Source organism: Haemaphysalis longicornis, unplaced genomic scaffold (genome assembly GCF_048455015.1).
Source record: "Haemaphysalis longicornis isolate Haplotype H1 unplaced genomic scaffold, Haemaphysalis longicornis Haplotype H1 scaffold_14, whole genome shotgun sequence".
NCBI lineage: Eukaryota > Metazoa > Arthropoda > Arachnida > Ixodida > Ixodidae > Haemaphysalis > Haemaphysalis longicornis.
In genome coordinates, this window is record NW_027526245.1 from 34666979 (window position 1) to 34685277 (window position 18299).

At 49.4% G+C, this 18299-nt stretch overlaps 2 protein-coding genes across 2 annotated transcripts; both read right to left on the reverse strand.

The window, feature by feature from the left end:
- Positions 1-969: 969 nt before the first annotated feature.
- LOC144165327 (uncharacterized) lies at positions 970-3818 on the reverse strand. Its single transcript, XM_077695442.1, has 3 exons — positions 3132-3818; positions 1026-2231; positions 970-978 (listed from the first exon to the last, which is right to left on the reverse strand). The coding sequence occupies exons 1-3, from the start codon at positions 3816-3818 to the stop codon at positions 970-972; spliced, it is 1902 nt and encodes a 633-aa protein (XP_077551568.1).
- A 1536-nt stretch (positions 3819-5354) lies between these two features.
- LOC144164844 (uncharacterized) lies at positions 5355-6019 on the reverse strand. The gene is made up of 2 exons (XM_077695098.1): positions 5437-6019; positions 5355-5365 (listed from the first exon to the last, which is right to left on the reverse strand). The coding sequence occupies exons 1-2, from the start codon at positions 6017-6019 to the stop codon at positions 5355-5357; spliced, it is 594 nt and encodes a 197-aa protein (XP_077551224.1).
- Positions 6020-18299: the final 12280 nt, after the last annotated feature.

Sequence of the window (18299 nt, forward strand, 5' to 3'; positions counted from 1 at the left end):
CCTTGAACAGGTACCACCTGCCAGGTCCGGATCACAGGTACCTCGCCGTGCTGCCCAGGTGTCTCGACCAGCTTCGTCCGGCTCTTCCGGTCTGTCCTCAGCACCGGTTGCTCATCGTTCTGGAGCTTGCAAAGAACCGACCGACAACAGGCAACACCCAGCGCAAGCAAGCACCCTCTGTCCTCTGTCAGAACACCAGACTCAAAACTTGACTAACTCTCCTAGCTAAGTGTCTATCCCAAATTTGGACCCTCTACACCAAGAGACCCATGCGGGACGTAAAACTCTTAAAGGAAGAACTCACACTAAGTGTCAAACGTAACACACGACATTAAATGATAACTAAGGTTGATTGCTTGAAATCACGCGGTGCGGAAATAATCAACTGAGGCAGCAAATGAGGGCAATAATTTTGCTCCCATCTACCTGCTAAGATAAAAGCTGCTCACGAAGAGGCGAAATGAAAGACACGGGGAGGATGAACGCAGCTTTACTTAGAACGCACGGCTTAGTGCGTCTGCGTTAGCGTTCAACTTTCCTTTCTTGTAGCGAACGACAAGATTGTGCTGCTGGAGTATCATACTCCACCTTAGCAAACGACCGCTTTTAGAGGACATGTTATTTAGCCAGGTTAGCGGGCAATGATCAGTTTCCACAACAAACTGGGAACCGGCTACATAGCACGCCAGCTTCTGTACTGCCCACACGACGCAGCCACATTCCTTTTCGGATGTGCTGTACGCCTCTTCCCTGCAAGTTAGCTTGCGGCTTAAGTACAAAACTGGTCGTTCCCGGCCATTCGCATCCTCTTGGCATAGTACAGCTCCCATGCCACGCTCGCTCGCATCGCACTGAATCACGAAACCCTTCGAAAAGTCGGGGGCCATTAGGACTGGCTCCTCGCTCAGTGCTCGTTTGAGTGTTTGAAACGCGTCCTCCTTCTTGGTGTCCCATACCACCTTTACTGGCTCAGTCTTTCTGAGAGCGTCAGTTAAAGGACTAGGCAGTGTGGAGTAATCTCTCACATAATGCTGGTAATATCCAGCCAAACCCAAAAAAGCCCTTATCTCGGACTTAGTCGTTGGTCGGCGATAGTTTAGAACCGCGGCTACTTTGATTTCCGACGGTTTGCGTCGGCCGCGCCCCACTACATGTCCTAGGTACGTCACTTCGGCGCAACCTAGGTGACATTTCGACGGTTTGACTGTTAGGCCGGCTTCTTTGAGCCTGCTCAGCACGACTCGTAAGTGCTCTACATGCTCCTCCCATGTGTTCGAAAAGATGGCGACATCATCGAGGTAAGGGAGCGCGTACTCTGACAGGCCGCGAAGTACATGATCCATTAGTTTCGAAAAGCAATACGGCGCGTTCTTGAGACCGAAGCTCAACATGACGGGACGGAATGTTCCGAACGGGGAAACGAACGCAGCGTATCTGCTGGCACGCTCAGAGAGGGGCACTTGCCAATAGCCTCGTACGAGGTCTAGTGTGGAAATGTAATTCGCCTTGGATACGGTCTCCACCCGCTCCTCGAGGTTCGGAATCGGATACGTCTGGTCTCGGGTTATCGCGTTGAGGCGCCGGTAATCGACGCACGGCCTGGGGTCCTTTCCAGGTACTTGAACTAGTATTAGAGGGGAGGTGCAATCGCTCTCACTCGGGACAATGACCCCAAGGTCACACATGCGCTTGATCTCGTCCGCCATAATCTGTTTCTGTACGGGAGAACATCGGTACGGCTTGCTACGAACCGGCTCGTCCCGCGTTAACTCAATGTCATGCTCGATTATCGTAGTCTTTCCGGGCCGATCAGAGAAAACATCCTCAAACTCGAAAATTATCTTCTCCAAGTCCTTCTTTTGCGCTTCGCTTAGAGAGGGTTCTAACCTCACTTGCTCCCGCAGGAGATCCGAAGTGCCTTCCTTCAGGTCCGCAGAGGTCAGAATATCTGCGCCTTCCTCATCCTCGGCATTCAAAGCTATGTTCACCACAGCATGACGCTGAATGTAGGGTTTCATCAAATTGCTGTGGTAGATTTTGTTCTGCCGTTTGCCTAGCTTCACTTCGTAGTTTGTGTCAGATAGCTTCGACACTACTTTTGCTGGCCCCTCCCAATGAACTTCTAGCTTATTTTTCTTCGAAGGGCGCAGCAGCATCACTAGGTTACCCACTTCGAACGTACGCTTCCTAGCCGACTTGTCGTAGTACGCCTTCGACAATGCTTGTGCCGCCTTCATGTGGCTCTCAACAAGGTATTTACTTTTCCCGAGCCTTTGCAGTAGATTAAGAACGTACTCCACCACGTTTGGATCCTCACTGTAGCCTTCCCAAGACTCGCGCAGCATTCGCAGCGGGGTTCTGAGACTCCGGCCGTACACCAGCTCCGCAGGGCTAAACCCCGTACTTTCGTGTGGAGCAGACCTCAAAGCGAACATAGCGGCAGGTACGCATGCTTCCCAATCGCGTTTTCGCTCAAAGCAGAGGGCTCGCAGTATTCGCTTTAACACTGAGTGCATTCGCTCCACTGGGTTGGATTGCGGGTGATAGATAGAGCTATGCACCACTTTGATCCCGCACCTTTCAAAAAAAGTCGAGGTTAGGCAGCTAGTGAAGACGCTACCGTTGTCGCACTGAATTTCAGCAGGAAATCCGACACGAGCGAATATAGAAAGGAGCGCGTCAACCACTTGAGGAGAATTGAGCTCTCTGAGTGGCACTGCTTCCGGGAACTTTGTCGCGACACAAAGGGCCGTTAGAATGTACCTACAACCGTTCTCGGACTCGGGCAGAGGCCCAACAATGTCGATCACCAGCCGACGGAATGGTTCAGTTATGACTGGTACCAACTTCATAGGCGCCTTCCACTTATCCGTACTCTTGCCGACCCTTTGGCATGTGTCGCAAGAGCGCACAAAGCCTTCGATGTCTTTCCAGCATTTAGGCCTGTAGTACTCTAGCGCAAGTCGAGCTTTTGTCTTTTTCAGACCGAGGTGCCCTGCCCACGCGTTTTCGTGCGCGAGTTCCAGTAGCTGACGGCGATACTTTTCCGGGATCAAAAGCTGCTCGTACTTCTGACCCTTTGCATCCGTGTAACTGCGGTACCACAAGCCGGACTTCTCATGAAATGAAACGTTCTTTTTCTTTGCGCCCCGTTTCACGTTCTCCAGCAAGGCTTTTATCGAGCTATCATTTTGCTGTTCTCGAATGAACGTTGCTCGATCCACCTTGATTAACTCCTGCCAGCTGTCGGAGACTGGGGACAACGTGTCGTTCGCCTCACACGGCGCCGCCGCTTCGGTTTCTCCGCCGAAAGGGGTGACGCAATCCGCTTCGGCCGCTGGCGGTTCAACCAACCTATCGCGAGAGTGTGCGGTCGGCTCGCAGCTCGGGCTACATTTCTCCCCCGCCTTTACCGTTTCGCTCGCTGGGGTAGTGTCAAGTTCCTGGGAGAGCTTCCGCGCCTGCGATCTCGTGAGTGCCATGCACGCCAAACTGGTAAAGAACGATTTTCCCTGTTCTTTGAGCAGTTGCTCCGAGCTATTAGAGAAGAGATAAGGAAAATGCTCAGGGAGCGCTGCGGACACGGCCGCCTCGGTGTTAAGCTTACCAAAACCGCCTTCAATGACGACCCTCGCAATCGGCAAGCAAACGCTCTGCTCCTCGGCAACTTGCCTTATCCACGCGCATTCTCCTGTGCAGTCGTTTGGAGAAACTAGTGACGGGTGGACTACGTCCATAGTTGCAGCGGAGTCTCGGAGTGCTCTGCACTTCTTGCCGTTCACGTTTATCTCCTGCATGTAGGGCTCGAGCAACCGCATGTTCTTTTCGGTTTCTCGGATCGTAGCGAATGCAACCTTCTGTTTACAGTTTGCCGCGATGTGCCCTTCCTTTTTGCAGTTGTAGCAGATTATCTGCTTCCGCGACTCAAATGCCCGGACGGCGTCCGCGCGCTGCTTAGCATCGCTGTTCGATTTTCGAGACTCCTCTATGCCTTCCCCAACAGTTTCTTTCGTAGGAGGTGAGTCTTTTCGAAAACTGCGACGCGTTAGTTGCTTCCCTTCCTCAGGCTTCTTCGCGCTCCCGGCGCTCTTTCTTTTCGGCCTCCTCGCGCTCACGGCGCTCTTTGATATCATCCCTGGCCTCATTGACTTCCTCAGCCGTTACGTTCTCCTTCCGCATGATCTCAAGGATCGCATGCTTCCGTTTCGCACGGCCTAAGTCAAGGCCCAGCTCCTCGCAAATTTCGATGAGTTCCTTCACTTTAAGGTCCTCCATCGTTTGCACTGGCCTCTTGCTGCTTACCCGCTTTAGAATTCCCTTGCCGTTCCTATACTACCAAGCTACTAGTAAGGCACGCGCAAGTAATTCTCTACGCTCCTTTGTTTACCTCTCGGCACTAGCTTTGGTTTCAAAACACTCTCTAGGCTTGAAACACTCAAAGCTGTAGACAGTGCTTCACCCAGCCCTTCTCTAAACTACCATAACCTGTGCTAGAGAAGTCTGGTGAACTGAGAGAAAACGTTGAGCGCTTACCGCATCAGGTAGTAGCCGTTGCCGGTCGATCCCGCAGCTGCCATCCACTGTTGCGACTGGCCACCCGAGCGCAGTCACCGGTGTAGCGATGTTGCCTTGCTCCGTCCGCTATCGACGCGGCGCAGAGCAGAGCGACGAAGTCCTCGAGCCGACGAAGAGTTGAAGTAACATTTATATACAGTATTTACAGGGTAAGCAAAAGTTACATCATTCGCACAAAGGCGACAGCACCCTTTCACTCGGTGCTTCCGAAGAGACTGGTGCCGGAGCGAAGCCGCCGAGGAAAGCCGACGATGAGAGCCTCCGGGCTTCTTTTATAGCCTGGGAGTTCGTTGTGGCCCCAAGAAGTTCGAAATGCTCCAATCAGGGCTCTCGCTGCCTGAAGTTTGAATTCCGACGAATGGTAGCGAAGCGGTGAGTCAGCTGCGCCGCCAATGGGGAAAGGGAGAGCGATGCCGCCGCCGTCTCCGTGACCTCGCCTCCGGGCGTAGCGACATGCCCTTGTTTGGGTCGTTCTCCGCTGAGGGATTCAGCCGCGCCGCAGCGTTTCGAGATGCAGGAGTCGGCCGCGCCGCAGCGACAAAGGGAGATGCGTGACTCAGCCTCGCTGTCGGCGCGTCGCCTCGTGCAACGCCTTTGGGCCAGGCGCTCTGGCACAACACTCTGTATTTGCGGCAGATAGATTGCAGTTATTAGGTCTCCAGTCCTTACCTTCGCACTTGGACACCCCTTTCTCGAAGAAGAAGCTTTCCCGCAACACAGGGGCGTCGTGGGCACTCCCCGGAAACCCGGCGAACACATCGGTGAACAACATATCCGCATCACAGATGCCCTGCAGGACGATCGAGTGGAACTTCTTCCTGTTATAGTAGCTTTCCTCCGACTCGGATGGTCTGGAAATGCCGATGTGGCATCCATCGACGGTCCCAATGACGTCCCGCAGGGCACCACGACGCCCGAGTGAGAAAAACGTCCGCTTCATCCTTCCGCGCTCGTCGGCGTCCGGCCACCGGATCTCTCGGGCGCTGATGGAATAGAGGAATGCCAACACCCAGTTGATGGCAAGGTGCACGCTGGATTCGGTGACGTCGAACTTGTCCGCAATCCGGTACATCGCACTCTGCGTACCGATATACGTGAGGACGATGAGCAGGGTCTTCTCGGAGCTCATTTTTCTTCGTCCACGGTGCCCAGCAGGGTAGAATTCAGAAGTCTCAAATTCCGCACCAAGCTGAGCTACCGTGGACCGTGAGAGCCTGAACATTTTGCGAAATTCAAACTCAAAGTACGTGGAGACGGCCCGCTCAACGTACAGGGGCACTCGGTGGCGCTCCTCCCTCACCAGCTTCGTTAAAATCAGCAGCGCAACGTAGATGTCGGCGGAACATTCGTCGTCGCTGTCGCAGTCACTTCCATCGGAATGTGCACTCTCAGATTCCAGTAATTCAAGCACAGCACCAAGAGCGCGAACATCTTCCGCCGACATCTTCGAGAGCAGACGATGCAGCAGACGATTTTTTCCGCCTCTCGTTTTTTGCCGGCCGGCGCATGGAAGAGAGCGCAGAACTTCGCCGCAAAAACTGCCAGCATACGTCACTGTGACGTCACTTCCTGTTCAAAGAGGAAGTGTTCGGACTCACCGCGGACTATCCGAGACTGGTAAATCGAAGAGGCCCACTATCTCTCACGCTCTTTTGAATCGCTGCACTTTAGTTTAAGTACGCTTTGTTTCATGGCCCGGTGCTGTGGCTCTTTAGGTAACTACTTTTTGCTGCGTTGTGGCCTGTTCACCCGCTCTAACCGTCGCCGTCACGAGATCGGCAAGCTCAAGGCCAAAATGCGCTGTTATCCCTCAGCTGAAGCTCGGCTTCCGATGAGCCTTCCGTATGACGTTACTTCCGGTCGCCGTTTGCTTGGCGCTCGCTCAATCTTTCAGCCGAGTTACCGATGAGTGGCCGATAGCTCAGAAGCCAATGGGGACCCAAGGGGTTTCCAATCATTGGCAATCGGCCTCGGCTGCTTGGGGTGACGTCACATTCCGCCGTAAGTCGGTCCCACCTCACCCCCCCCCCAAAAAAAAAAAGAAATGGTGCGATTGGTTCAATCGTTTCTTTTCATTGATTTTGCACAGTACCTTGAGCTGCCAAAACCATTTTGTACATATTACACACACACGCACAACACACACAAAGGCACAACGGAGCCGAAATTGGTTTATGTCAACAGTATGAGCCCGGTTCCTTTCGAGTTGCATCCTTCCGCGCAACTGTGAAGTGGCACATTGCCTGGATATTCGAGCGTGCCCATAGCGGAATGTTCGAAGAAGTTGCATGTTACATCGTAGAATAGAACTGAGATTTAAGTATTCAAATATTTCAGTCGCATAAAGTTGCATGCAAAGCGACTCTATTATTAAACTCCAAATTAAGCTGGTGATATTAGGTCTTAGCTGCAGTTGCACCATAAGAATGCACATGCTGCAAAAAACTAAGGTCATTGTAGTAGAAAGGAAAGTGGTAGAATTTTTTATGTTTGCCATCTTTAAAAAGTCTCGAAGAAGCGTACCCTAACTGCTTCGACATTTTTTCAGTTGCTAAGAGACGTTAAAACTGGGAAAGGAAAGGCAAATTGGACGGCGTCGCTGACGTCGCTTTGCGGGCGAGTGCGACGGGCGGCCAATGGGTGGCGTTGCTATCTCGGGGACAATAAGGTCCTCCTCGATACACCAGTCCCAGATCGTCCGCATACTGCCCGGGACACGATCCGGCCGATCCGGCGTCCGGTTTTCCTGTGTATTTCTACGGGACTTCAGGTCCGAATCGTCCTTGGGCTGTCCACGGACTACCCAGGACTGGTAAATCAAGGAGGGCCCAGATCAGCTGTGCTAGGAACCAAAGGAGCAAGCGTGACGCAAGCCGGTGCATGCGCGCATACTCGTGACCCGTGAGAGGATCACTGGACGAATGTTTACAGATACTTTTTCCGTTCCGTATCTCCTCGCTGCGACCGTGGAGAGAAGGTCGCCTGCCGCGGCTATCGGCGCCGGGGCGCTAAGTTTGCAGTTGCGCTAGGAGAGCGAGCGTCCTGTGCTAGCAGTGGCTAAAATATCAAGAACGGCAGCGTTTCTTAGCAGTGGCTGTCAAGTGTACACACGAATTGCGCATTCGCTTGCAATGCCAGCCACGCAAATATTGCAGCACGAATGATATTTCCTCATAGCCATGCGCAACAACTGCATGCTTTCTTTATGATGGACATCCACGCATCCTTTAGAGTATCCTTTAAAAAATAAAATTTTTCTTCCGGTTGAAGCTAACCCAAAATCCTGGATAAAATAGGATTTATTCTATCCAGATTTCATTTGTATGTTTTCTGGTTATGTTGTGTTAGCATAACAAAGTTTAGGGTTTTTTGTTCATTTGCCTGTTTTGTTTAATTAATAGTTTTTTAGCAAGAGGAGATGCCCTCCTCCTCCGTGCAGTTGCACATTTTGCAAAGGGTATAAGCATCTGTCCCATGCACGATGCATGTTCCCAGCCTTATCACAACCATCACTGCTTAAGTGGGCTGGAGAATCTCCTACAACCGACTGCGAAGCAGGTCGGCTTTGCGCCAAGCCCACCACATGAAAGAAAACAGCGTGTTGACGGAGTCACAAAATGCTTTCGCCCGCGCAGCCGCACTGTTCAATATCACCGCAAACCGAATGCACTGAAAATACAAGGTTCTCGAACAACGGTAACGACAAACGCAAGCGAAAAGGAAAAAAAATTGGTAGCGTATCTGCTCCTCTCGTGGCTCCTCTCGTGACCAGCTCTGACTGGAACCACCTCCCCACCTGCATTGCTTCAATAATTAATCCAGTCAATTTCAAGGTGGCTATTAGTGGCCATATTATTTGAATTATCTTTCTTTCTCATGCTGTTTTTCCGTGAATTCCGCGATTTTGTGTAAATCCTGCTATGTTGTTCCCAAGTGTGGAGAAGGTTTTATCAACCTTCTGATTTTTCCTTTTCTGTTATTGTTTGTATTACTAGTTGATGTGTATATTTCAAATATGTAAATATGTTTCTTATGTGTAACCAATCTCCTACTGCATTGCCTGTAGAGTGTTTGACCCCCCACTCCTCTCTGTAATGCCCATGTGCCTTGAGAATAAATAAATAAATAAAAATAAATAAATAAATGTCGTCAAAAGACGATAGTCTTTGTAGAAATTTGCCAAGGAAATGCCCCCTTCGCTTTCCCGCTCACCTCTCGTGCTGTTCCTTTTCCGTCGCGCTCATCCCAAGGTAAACACACTAAAGGTTTGCTCAAGTCGATTTGAATTTACCGCGTTCCACTGCTACAGGCGGGTTTCCTTGAGTTCCTCTATATAGCTCCCACAGGGAGCTAAGATACAGTGAACTAGAATACTTTGTAGTGGCAAAAGCGCCCCCCTGCTCGTGAGGCTCAGGAAGCTGCCGGCCGCGGGCGGCGCTGGCGTAGTTATCGCGAGGTGCTGCAGCGGGGATTTGGGCATCTTTCGAACAGCTGCGCAAGCTTCTTCCCTTCCTTTCTCCGTTGCATCGCACTTTAAAAAAATGGGCAGCTACAATCGACTAACCTGGCGAACGGTTTTGCGTGCTGAGATTATGTACTGAACGCTTTGCGAGCCTGTGCTTCACTGTGAAGAGCAGCATCATGTGCAGCTCCCGTCGACTTCGCAGCGTAGCGTCGGACGGGCTTTTTTTTTTTTGTAATAAGCCTCGTGTTTTTTCAGAGCACCTCAGCTTCAAATCACGGATATCTGATATGAATTCTTTGTCATTATCGTGCCACGACTGGTGACGCCCTTGACAAGAGTAGCAATTTAGTGGCTCGAACCGCAATGTTTGTCTCGATTATCGGCCTTCTGGTGTATTATGGACTGCATTCCATTTCGAATGTGTGCCGTAAGCGGTACTCGTTTTTCAGTAGAGCAGGACTTCTTGCTGTTGGTTCACATGCGGACAACTTTTGCACGACTACACTAGTTTGTAGACCGAACAGATAGCCCTGTCAGCACCGCTTTCAGCACTTGGAGTCCCACAGTATTTTAGCCAGGAGAATAGTTATTATAAAGAAGAGGCTGTGTGACAAAATGGCAAATGAAAGAAATATTTCGGCAACACTTGATACAACATTTATTTAGGTTGTAACTACATGCCAAATGAACTAATCAAGTGAGATGTCAAACAAAAATAACCAGCTAGAAAGCAAAAACTGATCACAAGTACAGTACAATGCATGACACAGGCAGTCTACTTTTCACACAACAAAAAAAAGACAGGAACATACACATATACTTAAAATATTTCAAAGGAAATCTGAAAGACAATGGTGCGGCTATGAACAAATCAGGTGCAAAATTAAAACGGCTTGCCAGGTTGCACGAATTGCCATTACGACTGCAATAAATGAAACGGGCAGTCTACTTTTCACTTATCACAGTAAACATACTAGGAACGTTTTAACAATTACGGGGGTGCATATAGAACTTTCCAAAAATGTGACGGTGAAAGTTTAGTTGAAAGTTCTGTTAATGTGTTCTTGAACTTTCTGTTGAACTTTGCGAAAGTTCCCATCACCACTTGAATAGCACAATAGACAGCATCCTCCAAAGCTTGTTATCCTGGCTCACCAACACCAGAAGCCTCCTGTTCACACCCGTCAAAACCTTCAGCTCTAAAGGCAGCTCATATTGCACGTGGCAGCGACCTCCCCTCTTGCACTGCTATTTAGCTTTCTAGCCCTCCTCCAACCCTTCTGCTGCAGTGCTCCCTTCCCGGCTAGCACTCCAATGTTCTGTACAATTTTGTGGACCTTACAATGATGTTGAGTACCTCATGTATTCCATGAAACAGAGATCTAAGGCTTTCACATTAAAAACATTTTAACATAAAGCTATACTTTAAAAATTTATACAATGACAAACAACGATGTGACTATGAAAAAATAAAATATCGAACAGAAATAGCTCACTAGATAACAAAAAAAAACAATTCTCAGAAGTTCAATACATCAAACAAGCACTCTACCTTACACGTAGTGAAGTAAAAATACCAGAAATACATTAAGAGGGTCTTGATGACAAATAAAACTGTTAAATTGCAAAGAACTAGGCGTTTGTAACAGACACACTTCAAATGAATTCTGCAAAAGCACAGAATTATTGCACAGTAAGTTATGACAACAGTACGCATAAAAATACAAGAATGGCACAGAGAAAATGGATAAACAAACACGGTTCCCCTGCAGACATATGAATGCCGAAATGGGGGCAAGAACAGTCTATGTACAGCGGCTAAGTTTCAGGTATTTTGCCGTTTCCCGCTTCTGCATCCTGGCTCGGTTGAGTGATTTTACGAAAAAGTGCAGCCGAGTGGTAATGAAAAATGCCACCATCTTAGCAGTAAGCATTTCAGCGTGGTCAGTACATCCAACACGGTCCTGTGGTCGGGATTTGATTAGCCAAATTACATCCATGATGCTTTCGTGATGAAGCTCTTGTGCACTGAAGCAACCCGTGAAAAGGTTCTCCAGGTTTTTTAGGAACCTAAATAGGAAACCCGACGGGTACAGCAGGCCGCCATTATCCTTTAGCTGTGTTAGCTGAGCAGCTTGAAGGTTTTTGATGTCGTTTTTGTCTGCAAGCAGAACGTTTTTACAAGCATCACAGCTGGTTTTGGCCAAGAACTTCCGTGCTACATATCCAGCAACGTAAAAAATTAGCCGCTCATCACTTTTGGCAGACACACAAGCAACATGATCTGGTGCAGCTTTCTCAATGCTGTTCAATGCCAGTTCAGCACTGCAAAGATCCCCATCAGCAATCAGCTGGTCCAGCAGAAACTGTTTGGTACGGTCATCCCCACCGGCAGCATCAGCCCCAAGCAGTGCAGTCAAAATGCCTGGCTCTGCATTCCCGTGTGACACAGATTTGGCAAGGCTGTAAAAACTCAAGCAAGAAACTGTAATCAAAAACCGCTGGGGTGTGGGGTGAGTATTACAGCCTGACGACTGCCGTGCAATGCCAAAAAAGTTCTCAGCTGGGTCCTGGCTCAGCCTTGATGTCATGATGAACTTGTACGCGAGTTGTTGGCTCAGGTAGTCCAGCAGCGACAGGACACTTGCAATGGTGACCCTCAATCCAACTGCGGTAGACTCGGACAAAAAGCGGCTTCGCTTTTCGTCTCGGCCTTCGTTTTTCGCTTGACGCAAGTTTTCTGCTACATAAACCTCCCATTCAACAAGGTAAGCTAGAAATGACAGCAGCTTATCCACGGCAGCTGAGTCCGGACGAAGAGCCTCGGCGGGGAATCGAGATGACATTATCTCGATAAGGTCTCTCAGCATGCTGAAATGCATAGAGCACACAATAAGATTTTAAAACAGTTAGCCAAGAGGTTGGAAGGTTCATTTGCAGCGAAAGGTAAATAAAAACAAAAAAGTGAAATATAAGTATGCTCCTAACAGCTTGTATACATGTGGAGCAGTACTTGAGGCAATAAACTTACCCGAAAAAGGTCAAGACAGGCTGGATGCTCCCGCATTTGGCCTCAACATCATTTTTGTAGAGACGAAGGCCATTTAGAACCGTGTCACTGAAGAGTTGGAAAGCGTAGGTAACCCTCATTTTCTCAAAGTTGTTGGGCTGAGTGTGGCGGGTTGTGATACCGGGCATGGCTTGAAGAGTCACGTTCGAGCCATCAAGTTTCAAAGCCTCTTTTACAGGACGAAGCGATACCTGCATGGAAGAACAAAATGCTTCATAAGACACTGCATTGCTGTGTTTTTATGTTTCCTGGGGATAAAAACATTCTCATATTGATAAAGGCATAAATTTTTGTACTTACTGGTCCTGTTGGAGTGGTGAAGTCTGCTTGGAGTAGCCCATTCCTGATGCATTTGACAAGATGTGGGAAGTCAGAAATGAAATGAAGTGACCGCTTGTTGTCCACTGGGTGTTGCACTTTGCATTTTGTGCTAGATGCAGTCGCGTAAATGCCCATCGTGGACCACATGTTTCGATTCCAGGTCGCACCGTCGGATGTTATGAAATCAACAAATAGCCCAGCCTTTTCCGCTAGAATCACTGCCTCCAGCATCACTTTCGAGAGCAAATTTCCTTTCATGTTGCCCTGCGTGGCAAAAGAAGCAAGTATTTGGGTCCACTTGCCAGTGAACGGCACAAACATTATGACCATCCCATGGTCAGCCACTTTATGCTTGTCACTGCTGGGGGTGAACTGGCCCATGTCCACGAAGCCTTGTATGTGCCCTGACGATGAGACTGACAGATTCTCGGACAGTTTCATTTCGTCAACGATGAGCCCTCCGTGCCTTTTGAAGGCATCCATGGAAGACGCTTTCTGCTTGAGCATGCTCATCACTTTGGCATTAAAGCCAAATCCCGTCCTGTACGACCTGAGATACTTCTGAAGAGTAACCTTGCTCGGCAAAACAAGAACTTTCTGCCTCCGCATATCCTCGTAAAGCTTTGGCCCTTTCATGCGCATGATGAGGCATTCCAAAATCCACTCCTTCGAGTACCTCATCCCTCTAACACTCTTCCTCTTCGCAGCCTTGAACATGTGTAAAGCTGCCTCTTGCTGCTTTGGGGGGAGTTCTTTAATTCGGCCAAGGAAAGTCTCGTCACTTAGCCTGGAGTTTTCTTCTTTCATGGCTCGTACTTGGCCTGCCAGGGTACACAAGCGTGAAGCAATTCGCTTTGTCTTCTGATTGGCCACTCGCAGCTTGTGAGACAAGTTATGCGTGACACGTTTCTTCTTCAACTTGGACTTCCGTGCCAGCAGCGACTTTCGCAAATAGCGACAATGAACACAGATGGTTCCTGAAAAACGTAAAACATAAAATAAGCCACTTCCTTACTTCGAACTATTTGCAAGACATGGAAACAAGGGCTAACAGATAATTGGAGGGAAAATAAACTCCAGAGCTATTACAAAGTGGGTAATAGCTAACAGGTCTTGACTAGTGTTATTTCCCTTTAATGCAGGTTGCTTTAAATACAAAGGATATGCATTAGGTTATGAAAAAAAAAGTAGCAGGCTATGTTAGCTAGAACAGAAAGTACATCGTTTCTTATTAAAAATATTAACACACACCTTTGACTGTCACCATTCCAAGACAGTTCTTGCTGAACACGCCGTCACTCGCGGGGGTAAGGGTGCGCTTCATCTTCTCGGTCAGGTTCTGAGCAAGGCCGTCATAAGCGTCTTTGCTCATAGCGCTTGCACAAAGCAATGCAGTGTCAACTTCTTGAAATATGTTCGTTGCTTCAAGAAGGGAGGTGATTTTGCCGTACTTCTTTTCTCTCCCACCGAGATAACAGCTTGCCACAACGTCACTGTTGCTATCTAAGCTGAAACAGATCACTTTCTCGTGGGAGACACTGAAAGGCTGTTTTGTTGTGCGTGTAGTGGCATACACAAGGAGATCAAGGTCTGGAGTGGTCAGTTTCGTCCACAGCCTTGGAACACTTAAGCAGGTGGCAAGGTCCCTTAAGTCACCTGATTTGAGCGGGTTCGCTTGCATGTTTTCGGCAGGGCTCGTGTTCGGGTCGGAATTCTCTTCGCCGAGCAAGCTCGCTTCGTGCTCATCGCGACGAGAGAGACGAACTTTCTTCGCCGATCCAGACGTAGAAACTAAGCAGCGCTTTCGCTCGGGCCTTGGTTTTTTCACAGATGTGGAAAGGTATGCGGGCAGGTCAGGTAAAAACGTTGGCACTGCATTTGCAGTAAGACCAGGCTTTCCTCGAGCGATTCGTACCTCCTTGCCGCCGATGATGTGGACATAATCACGAACGACAAAATGGTCTGCAAAGTGTTTTTCACAAACCGCGGATGTGTCCGTTAGAGGTTTGTCTTTCCTCTTGAGGTTCCGCTCCCAAACCTTTCGTCGGTCTTCGTCCTTTGGTGCCGAAAAGAGCGAAATCTTCCGCCCGTTTTCAACGCGATGGCCGGGGTAGCCTGACCGGCAACCCGGGGCGAAACAGTGCGTATCCGTCTTCTTTTTCTTGTTCATGGTGGTACCGAGAACATTTTCTTCCAGCACAGAAAAAAGATACAAGAAGAATCGAAAGCCACAGCAGCAAAGCGCCCTGACAGCAGTCAACTCGCCGGTCGAGCCTGCCTGGCTGGCCTCGCGAATCTGACAGCAGCGCCACGCGCGGCCGACAGCTTTTTTCGTCACAGCGCCTCCCATAGACGCCCGCTTCGCTCTTGCCACTACAAAACCTTCTAGTTCACTGTAGCTAAGAGTTGCGCGACCGCCCGCCATCTTGTTATCCGGAATACTGCGGGAAAGCCGCCCGTCGCGAGTGTAGGAGCCTCGCCACCACGCTTCCGACGGCGGCCGACGCGCGGCGCGGGCGCTTCGGTCGGCGGCGCCTTACGGCGGCTGCGCTCAACGTTACTAGATAGTAACGTTGGGCTACGCTGGATTCCTCCGATGTCGCTCACGCTGGTGCTGCTGCTGTTCCTGGGCGGGGCGTGGGGCTCCCGGCGTCGGTGGCTGCGGCGCAGCCGTAGTGGGGGCTTCTCTGCTTGGTATGGATAACCGAGTGACGTCATCACGGTGGCGCGTGGAAAAGGGTCGCGCAACTCTTAGCTCCCTGCGGGAGCTATATACAGGAACTCTAGGGGTTCCTGGATGCCAGCGCTGCAGTACGGCGGAGACGCGCGTGAACCGAGGCGGCCGACTTCAAGGTTTATAGAACCGCGTTGCCCTGCTCCACGTGCGTTCCAAGTAGAAAGTGAAACCTAGCTAGTGGAACCTTTCTTTGCTGTTGCCGCGTGATTTCTCATATGCTGCCAGGAGGTGCGCGGGCAGCAGCGGGCAGTACGCGGTGTTCTGCAGTAGATGTAGAATATCATTTGCTATGAAAAAACCAAGCATCCACGAATTTTCGAATAAAGAAACACTGTAAATATCCCTTGTGTACTTATTTCCTGTCATATTTGCGTAATGTGTTGTTCTTGTTCAACAAAGTTGACAAGTATGAACATATAAACCGGGCTTAGACGTTTACATTTGGCTGTGAGTATATATGACTATTGCGCAGTGAGCAATGTTAAGACGATAGTCTTTCTTGGGCTACTTAAACCCAGAAATTTTGGTCTGTCTGTCTGTCTGTCAGTCCGTCTGTCTGACTGTAACTCGATTCAGCCACCCGGCCAAAGTAAAATTCATATTGCGCAATAGTCTTATATACTCACAGCCAAATTTAAACGTCTAAGCCCGGTTTAAATGTTCATACTTGTCAATTTTGTTGAACACGCAAATGTAAGACAGGAAACGTGTACACAAGGGATATTTACAGTGTTCCTTTATTTAAAAATTCATGGATGCTTCGTTTTTCGATAACAAACGACATTCTAAATCTACTGCAGCAAACCGCCGCCTCCTGGCGGCATATGAAAAATCACGCGGCAAAAAGAACGAAAGGTTCCACTAGCTAGGTTCCACGTTCTGTTTGGAACGCACGAGGAGCACGGCCACGCGGTTCTATAAACCTTGCAGTCGGCCGCCTCCATTCACGCGCGTCTCCGCCGTACTGCAGCGCTGGGATCGAGGAACTCGGCCTGTAGCAGTGGAACGTGGTAAATTCAAATCGCCTTGCGCGAACCTTTAGTGTGTTTACCTTGGGATGAGCGCGACGGTACGAGAACAGCATGAGAGGTGAGCGGGAAAGCAAAGGGGGGACTATCGTCTTTTGACGACATTTGTAACGAAAGGAGCAGATACGCGGCCAATTTTACTTTGGCCGGGTGGCTGAATCGAGTTACAGACAGACGGACAGACAGACATACTGACAGACTAAAATTTCTGGGTTTAAGTAGCCCAAGACTATCGTCTTAAAAAAAAAAAAAACTTGCAGAGCAACACGCAACTACACCGCGGTCGCAACTTTGAGCACAGCGGACCAGCGCACGCTGTTGTAGCGCCAACTGCTCCCACATTCTCCGCTGCCCTCCTCTTTTTTCTTTACCCCCACCCGCGGCGGCGCGGTCGGCCATTTTTACTGGTTGCTTCAGAGCAGACGCCCTCGCAACGCTTCGGGCCACTCGCTGCAGCGTGCAGTTTGCTCTTGTTTTCGCGCCGCAATCGCGCTTTGGTAGCGATTATAGGATTTCTACAGCCCCGTTTTACCAACACGCACTGAGTGAGGGTGTTTTGTTCTATATTTTTGTCTACAAGGGGATATTTGCGGGATGAATGCCGCTGGCGCATACGCAGAGCGCGGTTTTTGTTTACGCGTGCGGCATGCTGTGACATCTCAGGATAGCTCGTGAATGCGAAAGGATCGAGCGTGGACATTTCAAACTGCTCTTTTACGGTAGTTCCGTTCTTGCATTCGCGTGACTGTGGTCGTGCAATCACTGCACAGAGGGTTTGAGCACGGTTCGCGGCAGTATAGAGCGCTTCATTCGCAAATGCCGTCGTTCGAGCGCTGCGCTGGAGTCCTTGCTTTTGCCTTTCTTGAGGTGGTTGTGAATCGTTAGCGGCATTCACTCTGCGCTCGCTTTTACTAACAACCTACATCCTGCCTTAATTCCGCGCAGTATATTCACCTTCACGTCGTTATAGGCAGCTGTGAACAGATTAAAAAAATATAGACATGCTGTTGTGCGTGTGTGCACGTACATCGACGTGAAAAGTACCTGCTTCCTCGACTTCGCAGCCGGATACACTAAACTGCACTTGCGGCCGTACGTTTATGTGCGAAACAAGTGAAAAACGCAGCACGGCCTCCGCGATCGGCTGCCGGCGGCGTGCCGTTGCTCCGGCCGTCCCATTCGGCGCGTCCCCCAGCAAAAAACATGTAATTTGGCTAACTCCGCAACGCGCCGCGAGGTGGTGGTGTTAGCCGATGGTTCGGCAGCTTGCGCCGACTCCCCCGGCCGGCTTTGTGGGGCCTGAGTTGCTGCGTGTTTTCACGGTCGGAATTCGCGTAACTGTGTTGCAGCTTTATTTTTGTTGAACTGACAAACCGAACTACAGGGTCGTGAAGTCCGCTTGTCTCAGAAGCTTCGAGGAACAGCGCTGAAAAGTTAATCGCGCTGTGATTGCTGCGCTTGATCGGTGCAGGACATTTCCGTGCGGACATTCAGGTGCGCGGATATATGGGTGCGAAAACTTCTCGGATACAGAATTATCGGGTGCTTGCTTGTTGGAAAAGCAGTTATATTTTTATTTCCGCATAGGGTGGGTTATGGACAACAATCGAGCGCACTGGTTGCATTCTTATATTGGCGCCGTGTTTGATTTTGCCAGCTATTTTTAGAAGTTGAACATTTGTACACTTTTGCTTTATACCTCGTCCAAGGAACACCTGTTATGCAGCCTATTGATTATATTCTTACACACATGCCTTTTTTTTAATTTACAAGATTTCAATTACATTCGCTTTTTGCGGCGTGCAACTCAGCTAACAATTAGCCGCCGTTTATGATGGTGTTATTCCTTCTTTATGCAGTTTTCTGTAAACGAAAGACACACTCACTATCTAAAGATAGCAGCATTACAAGCATTCGGTTGCCCCCCAAAACGCAGAAAACCTTACGAGGAGTTTTATGCAGGTTGTGCGCTGTCACACTAAAATAATTTTGCAAACACTGTTGCCGCCACCTTTTTATTGTCATACGGACAAGTCTCGCATATTTTCGTGTGGAAGCCTCCGAAAACAGCTGCAGTGTGTACATGTCCAAAGCAAACATGAA

Coding starts and splice junctions, on each gene's coding strand:
- LOC144165327 (XM_077695442.1), bottom strand. CDS start 3,818: ATGCGGTTGCTCGAGCCCTACATGCAGGAGATAAACGTGAACGGCAAG. Junction 2,232..3,131: donor GGGGCGCAAAGAAAAAGAAC/GTTTCATTTCAT, acceptor AGCCACATGAAG/GCGGCACAAGCATTGTCGAA.
- LOC144164844 (XM_077695098.1), bottom strand. CDS start 6,019: ATGTCGGCGGAAGATGTTCGCGCTCTTGGTGCTGTGCTTGAATTACTG.